The 8,128-nt window shown below is 43.5% G+C and overlaps 1 protein-coding gene across 15 annotated transcripts in view; it reads left to right on the forward strand.

Moving 5' to 3' along the window:
* Positions 1-8,128, forward strand: part of MILR1 (mast cell immunoglobulin like receptor 1) — a 44,836-nt gene that overhangs the window by 23,450 nt on the left and 13,258 nt on the right. For 5 of the 15 annotated variants that reach the window (XR_013407074.1, XR_001440533.3, XR_013407072.1 and 2 more), the window contains one exon: positions 7,737-7,795. The exons of 7 other annotated variants lie outside the window; for them this stretch is intronic. Coding sequence is in view for 1 of the 8 variants with exons in the window: in XM_077972519.1 (XP_077828645.1) it covers positions 7,737-7,762 (26 nt within the window). In the remaining 7 variants the exon portion in view is untranslated. Of the gene's footprint in view, positions 1-4,075; positions 4,734-7,736; positions 7,796-8,128 lie in introns of those variants that run through there. 3 more of the 15 variants (XM_077972515.1, XM_077972512.1, XM_077972513.1) reach the window with 3 other exon arrangements.

The following is an 8,128-nucleotide window of genomic DNA, read 5'->3' on the forward strand; positions in this document are numbered from 1 at the left end:
CCCTCAGTGTCTCACCCCAGGCACTGCAAACACCCCAGGACAGAAAGTGAACATGTGTATTATGCAGTTGAAGCAAGAAGCTATCAGTGCAAAGTGAGTAGATCCTCAGATGTAGCTGGGTCAGAGGGAAGGCCCAGGGATATGACGCAGGACACAGAGGTGGCTGATACACCACCTCCCAACATTTCCTCTATCACAACAACTACAACAATGGCAACAATAGGGCTGGGTGTGGTGGCTCACGCCTATAATCCCAATACCCTGGGAGGCCAAGGCAGAAGGATTGCTTGAGCCCAGGAATTCGAGACTAGCCTGGGCAATGTGGTAAAATCCTGTCTCTACAAACAATACAAAAATTAGCCAGGCATCACTGCCACTAAAATTAGCATGTCTGTAGGCCCAGCTACTCAGGAGGCTGAGCTGGGAGGACTGCTTGAGCCTGGGAGGTCAAGGCTACAGTGTACCACTGCACTCCAGCCTAGGCAAGAGAGTGAGGCCCTGTCTCAGTAGGTAAATAAATACATTAATTAATTAAAAATGACAACAATAATATATGTATTGAGCTTAGAGCATGTTCCAGGTACTATTACTAAGTGCTTTATGTGCCTGTCCTCATATAGTCCCACAATACCTCTTTGGGGCAGGTACTTTTTTTCTTTTTCTTTTTTTTTTTGAGACGGAGTTTTGCTCTTGTTCCCCAGGCTGGAGTGAAATGGCGTGATCTTGGCTCACTGCAACCTCCCGAGTTCAAGTGATTCTCTTGCCTCAGCCTCCTGAGCAGCTGGGACATGACACCACACCTGGCTAATTTTGTATTTTTAGTAGAGATGGGGTTTCACCATGTTGGCCAGGCTGGTCTCGAACTCCTGATCTCAGGAGATCCACCTGCCTCAGGCTACCAAAGTGCTGGGATTACAGGTGTGAGCCACCGTGCCTGGCCTGGGGCAGGTACTCTTATTTCCCTCTTTTCATACAAAAAGAAACTGACTCACAAGTTCATTCAGCTAACACCTGTTGGAAACAGGAAAGGAACTCAGATCTGAGTGACACCAGAGCCCACACTTCTTTTCTTCTTCTTCTTCTTTTTTTTTTTGGAGACAGGGGCTCACTCTCTTGCCCAGGCTGCAGTACAATGATGGGATCACAGCTCACTGCAGTCTTGACCTTCCTGGCTCAAGTAATTCTCCCACCTCAGCCTCCTGGGTACCTGGGGCCACAGATGCATGCCACTACGCCTGGCTAATTTTTGTATTTTTTTAGAGACGGGGTTTTGCCACGTTGGCCAGGCTGGGCTCAAGCAATCCTCCCACTTCAGCCTTAAGCCCAGGCTTAAGCTACTGGGCTCAAGTAATCCTCCCATCTCAGCCTCCCAAAGTGTTGAGATTACAGGTATGAGCCACCACGCCGGGCCAAGCCCACACTTCCAACCACTACCTTGTTAACATTCCAGGATGGACAACTGGATATTGAGGGCTTATCGGACAGAAAACTCATCAGATCAGAATTATCAAGATCAGCAAGGATGCAGGGACCTGGGGCCCACACATGCTCCCTGAAGATGCCCCTTTGTCAAGTGGCAAAGCCAATGGGAGGAAAGTGGGAGAGATCACCCAAACAGGCAGAAGGAAGCACCGTCATGCGTTGCTTAATGACAGAGCGAGGTTCTGACAAATGCGTGTCATTAGACAATTCCACTGTGTGCACACCAGTGTATTTACACAAACCCAGATGGTATCCACTACTCCACACCTGGCTATACGGTAACCTATTGCTTCTAGTCTACACACCTGAAGCCATGTTACTGTACTGAATACTGGAGGCAATTGCAGCACAATGGTATTTTTGTATCTAAACATAGAAAAGCTGCAGTAAAAATATGGTATGATTTTAGGGGCCACTGTCACATACCTGGTTCGTGGTTGACTGAAACGTTGCTAGGCAGTACGTGACTGCATCTGAAAAATGCACGCAGAGGAGGGCTGGGCATGGGCAATGGTTATGGACAAGGAGGTAGATTGTGTGAGTGTTCAGGCCTGTGGGCAGGATTCATGATTGTGTGAGGCCAGGGGACATCCAGGTAGGCACAAGAACGCATGTTGGCACACACAGGCCCTGGCCAGGTGGTAGAATCTTTTTTTTTTTTTTGAGACAGAGTCTCGCTCTGTCGCCCAGGTTGGAGAGTGCAGTGGCGTGATCTCGGCTCACTGCAACCTCTGCCTCCCAGGTTCAAGCGATTCCCCTACCTCAGCCTCCTGAATAGCTGGGATTACAGGCATGCACCACCACACCCGGCTAATTTTTGTGTTTTTGATAGAGATGAGCTTTCACCATGTTGGCCAGACTGGTCTTGAAATCTTGACCTCAAGTGATCCACTCACCTTGGCCTCCCAAAGTGCTGGGATTACAGGTGTGAGCCACCGCACCCAGCCAGGTGGCAGAATCTTGACTCCAAGAGAGTTCTGACAAAAGAAATAAAATATCATAGCCTTGAAATAATATTTAACATTTTAAAGGTAAGCTTTCTCCATTCGCACTTCTGACACCAAATGTGTGGGTTTTTTTCCACACCGAAAACCAATTCTCCAACTCTCTGGACACCAATAATTCAATCCCGACATTAACTATCAGGAGTACTATCAGACCCCATAGGTTAAGGGCTCAGTCCTACAAGACTGCCCCCCAACTCAGATGCCAATCACAAGTCGAGAAGGCTGAGGTATGAAGATCACTTGAGCCTAGGAAGCAGAGGCTGCAGTGAGCTGAGACTGCACCACTGCAGTCCAGCTGGGGTGACAGAGCAAGACCCTGTGTCAAAAAAAAAAAAAAAAAAGCATAGTATTGGTATATGAGGTATTGGTACATAATTGAACAAGTAGAACAATGGAACAAAAAGTCCAGATATAGTTCTAAATATATACAGTAACTTAGTATAGGATAAATATGGCATCTTAAATCAATGGGGAAAAGATGGATTATTCAATATATTGTAAAAACTTGAGAACCATATTAAAAAAGTTGGTCCCCTACCTCATTCTTTACAACAAAATTAATTCAGATAGATGTGGTCACAGAAGTGCTAGAAGAATATGCGGGGGATTTAAAAATAATCTTGAGGTGGGGAAGACTTTTATGGGTATGACTCACAACCCAGAAGACATAAAAGATTGTTAAATTTAATTAGATAAAACATTTAATTAGATGAGACATTTAAAAATTACATTTAGAAATCATAAACTAAATCCAAAGAATAACTAGGGACCGGCCGCAGTGGCTTCCATCTGTAATCCCACGAGGCAGGTGATCACCTGAGGTCGGGAATTTGAGACCAGCCTGGCCAACACGGTGAAATCCTGTCTCTACTAAAAATACAAAAATTAGCTGGGTGTGGTGGTGCACACCTGTAGTCCCTGCTACTGGGGAGACTGAAGCATAAGAATTGCTTGAACCTGGGAGGTGGAGGTTGCGGTGCGGCAAGATAGTGCCACTGCATTCCATCCTGGGCGACAGAGCAAGACTCCATCTCAAAAAAAAAAAAAAAAAAAGATTAGGGAGAAAACACCATGATGTGTTGCATAGTAACATTTCAGTCATTCATGGACCAAATATAAAACAGGGGTCCCATAAAACTATAATACCATGTTTTTACTGTATCTTTTCTATGTTTAGACACATTTAGATACACAAATATTTACCATTGTGCTACAATTGCCTAGTGTTCAGTTGCATGCTGTACAGGTTTATCCCTAGGAGGAACAGACTATCCCATACACCCTAGGCATGTAGCAGACTATGCCATCTAAGTTTGTGTGAGTACACGCTATGATGTTCAAACAGTGACCTCCACCGTTAAGCGATGCATGACTGTATTTTGAGCCCAGGTCTCAGATACTGTATGAAGTTTCATAATATTATGAGCTTTTACAAATCATTAAGAGAAAGACCAATAAACCAGTAGAAAACTGGGAAAAGGTGGCATCTGCAGGGTAACACCAGGGCAGCACAGAAATCTTGCTGGGATGAGGAGTTGCAAACATGTGTGGTCGACCTTTTGGCTTTCTGCCTCTTCTACTCTCAGGGATGGCGAATCATGACCTAAAGAAGTTGTCTTTTCTCAGTGTTGCTTCTTCTCAAGGATTTAAAGGGGAGACCTGACCAGAGGAATGATCAACAGTGGATTTGTGATGCCTGGAGCTCATTTCCTTCTTTCTCCTTAACTGTCCTGGAAGGAAACGGACTAGTGCCTTATCTCTGACTCTTCCACAGCACACACCCACCACCAGAGACAGTAACTGAGATCTGCAGTAGCACAGAAACTTAGAGGTTAGAAAAATTAGACACCTAAGGATTTCATGACTCCAGACCTGTTTCCTTAGCATAATACCACACCAGTAAGTGAAATACAACTTATGAAATTTTGTAAATAAATTCTATAAAATTTTTGGTAAAAATTTATCATTAAAAAATTATTAAAAGCAATTGGGTTGGAAGGAAGTTCTGTCAAAATACAATCCAGGTGTGCAGTTCTCTGCTAAATTTAGAAGTGGTTACTACTGAGGCAGTCTCAAAAAAAGCACAGGAGGACTTTATGGGGTGATGCAAATTTTCTACATTGCCTTTGTAGAGATGGTTATATATTTGTCAATACTCATTAATTTGTACATTTAAAAGAGGTAAATTTATTGTATGTAAATTGTATCTTAATGAAACTGATTAAAACACACATACAAACCCCAGACCCTCTGCAGTCCTGAATTTGAATGGAAAATATTGGTGTGAACTCATGATGAATTTATTTTTTATTTTATTTAATTTTATTTATTATTATTATTATTTTGGAGATGGAGTCTCACTCTGTTGCCCAGGCTGGAGTGCAGTGGCGTGATCTCGGCTCACTGCAACCTCCGCCTCCCAGATTCAAGCAATTCTCCTGCTTCAGCCTCCCAAGTAGCTGGGATTACAGGCACCTGCCACCACGCCTGGCTAATTTTTGCATTTGTAGTAGAAACGGGGTTTCACCGTGTTGGCCAGGCTGGTCTCGAACTCCTGACCTCAAATGATCCACCTGCCTTGGTCTCCCAAAATGCTGGGATTACAGGCGTGAGCCACTCCGACCGGCCTTATATTTTATTTTCTTTTGAGACAGGGTCTTGCTCTGTTGCCCAGGCAGGAGTACAGTGGTGTGATCCAGGCTCCCTGCAGCTTTGATCCCCCGGGCTCAAGCCATCCACCCCCATCAGCTCCCCGAGTAGCTGGGACTACAGGCCTGAGCCACTATGCCTGGCTAATTTTCAAAGTTTTTTTTTAGAGATGTGGTCTATGTTGCCCAGGCTGATCTCAAACTCTCGGGCTCAAGTGATCCTCCTGCCTCAGCCTCCCAAAGTATTGGGATTAGGTATGAGCCACCACATTGGCCACATCTGGTCAATTTTTTTTTTTTTTCCCAGGGAGGAAATACACACTCTCCTATATTTGCTAGCTGTTAATACTGGAAAGGCCTAGAAACAAAGATCATTTTCTATCAATGAGCATTCCTAGTACCCAAAGTATGGTGTCCACTTTTTTCCAATTAAAAAAAACCCAGAGCTCCTTGGAATAACATGGAAATATACAATCTCTACGGTAGTTATTAGACAGCAAGGAAATTATCAAAGACTAGTAAGGTGTGTCAAAAAGACTTGAGGCTGGCCAGGCGCAGTGGCTCACACTTGTAATTCCAGCACTTTCGGAGGCTGAGGTGGGCAGATCACCCTGAGGTCAGGAGTTCGAGACCAGCATGGCCAATATGGTGAAACTTTACTAAAAATACAAAAAATTAACCGGGTGTGGTAGTGGGCGCCTGTAATCCCAGCTACTCAGGAGGCTGAGGCAGGGAGGCTTGAACCCGGGAGGCAGAGGTTGCAGTAGGCCAAGATCGCACCATTGCACTCCAGACCATGTGACAGAGCAAGACTGTTTCCAAAAAAAAAAAAAAAAAAAAGACTTGAGGCCAGCTTGAAGAGGCTCCCATTGGCCAAAGATGGGACAATCTGAGCATCAAAAGGAATAACTTTAAAGAATCCAGCATTTATCCTACCTTTCCCATACCTCTACGTAAGCAAATACTCGGTGAGAAGCTTTTCTTCATAGAAGTACTCTAGCAAACAGCTGGGTGCGGTGACTCACGCCTGTAATCCCAGCACTTTGGGAGGCCGAGGCAGGCGGATCACCTGATGTCGGGAGTTCGAGACCAGCCTGACCAACATGAAGAAACCGTCTCTACAAAAAATACAAAATTAGCCAGGCATGATGGCGCACGCCTGTAATCCCAGCTACTCAGAAGGCTGAGGCAGGAAAATCACTTGAACCTGGGAGGCAGAGGTTGCAATGAGCCGAGATCGCGCCATTGTACTCCAGCCTGGGCAACAAGAGCGAAACTCCATCTCAAAAAACAAAACAACAAAAAAACCCCAAAAAAGTACTCTAGCAAACAAAGGAGGAAGAGAGAAAATCACCATTTTGCAAGCTTTAATGAACTCACCACTTGAGGTATTATTAATCAGTGGTTGCTGGCAACTCCAAAAAAGAAATAACCAGACACACCAGACACTCACTACTACCACTTCCTTTTTTTTTTTTTTTTTTTTTTTTGAGACGGCGTCCCACTCTGTCACCCAGACTGGAGTACAATGGCGCAATCTCGGCTCACTGCAACCTCTGCCTCCTGGGTTGAAGCGATTCTCCTGCCTCAGCCTCCCGAGTAGCTGGGATTACAGGCACCCACCACCACACCCAGCTAATTTTTTGTATTTTTAGTAGAGACAGCGTTTCACGGTGTTGGCCAGGCTGGTCTCGAACTCCTGACCTCAGGTAATCCACCTGCCTTGGCCTCCCAAAGGGCTGGGATTACAAGTGTGAGCCACCATGCCTGGCCAACTCAGTGCTATTATTTCATCTCTTACCACTTAAAGTTTTTTCTAAACAGGAGAATTATAAACCAAGTCTCAGATACCATAAACTTATGTATCTGTCAGAGAAGGATTTTTTTAAAAAGAAAAATATAAACACCATTATCACACCCAAGAAAATTGTAAATAACTCCTTGATATCATGTAGTGTTATTTTTTTAATGTGATAATGGTGTGGTTATTAACAAAAGATCCTTAAATAAAATATTTCCAGATTAAATGGTATCTGCTCTCTGCCTTGCAATAATATTCAAGGAGGCCAGGCGAGGTGGTTCATGCCTATAATTCCCATATTTTGGGAGGCTGAGACAGGAGGACCACTTGAGCCTGGGAGTTTGAGAGCAGCCTGGGCCACATAGTGAGACCCTGTCTTGTATATTAATAAATCAATTTAAATAAATAACTGAAATAATATGGAAGGGCGGTATTAGTGGATGAGGTGGGACTGGCCAAAGGTTGGCTGTTGTTGGTGCTAAATCAATTTAAATAAATAACTGAAATAATATGGAAGGGCGGTATTGGTGGATGAGGTGGGACTGGCCAAAGGTTGGCTGTTGTTGGTGCTAAATAAATTTAAATAAATAACTGAAATAATATGGAAGGGCGGTATTGGTGGATGAGGTGGGACTGGCCAAAGGTTGGCTATTGTTGGTGCTAGATAATCAGTACACGGGATTAGTACTATTAATTATATGTCTGTTTTTAAAATTCTCCATAAAAAAAAAAAAAAGCATAAAATAACCAAAACGAGGCTGGGTGCAGTGGCTCACAATTGTTACCCTACCACTTTAGGAGGTCAAGGCGGGAGGACTGCTTGAGGCTTGGAGCGCAAGACCAGCTTAGCCAACATGGTGAGACTGTGTCTCTACAAAAAAATTAAAATTAAAGTTAAAAATAAAAAAGAGAAAAACCTACCAAGTAAAATCAATTAAGATAAGTTAGCCAAACTTTTGAAATATTTTACAGGCACTGTCAGTTGGAATTTTTGTCAAGTTGGTAACAATGGGATATTTTACACAATCATATCAACACAGAAAAGGTTTCTTATAAACATAGATATTAGACAGGAAACAAACCGCAATAGATGACATCTAACATATATTTTAGTTTGCTTTTCAAAAATCCATAAATACTCTAAGTTTTAAAAGTTTATTTTTAGGTTAATTTTTGATACCTGACAGTAT

Source organism: Macaca mulatta, chromosome 16 (genome assembly GCF_049350105.2).
Source record: "Macaca mulatta isolate MMU2019108-1 chromosome 16, T2T-MMU8v2.0, whole genome shotgun sequence".
Classification (NCBI taxonomy): domain Eukaryota; kingdom Metazoa; phylum Chordata; class Mammalia; order Primates; family Cercopithecidae; genus Macaca; species Macaca mulatta.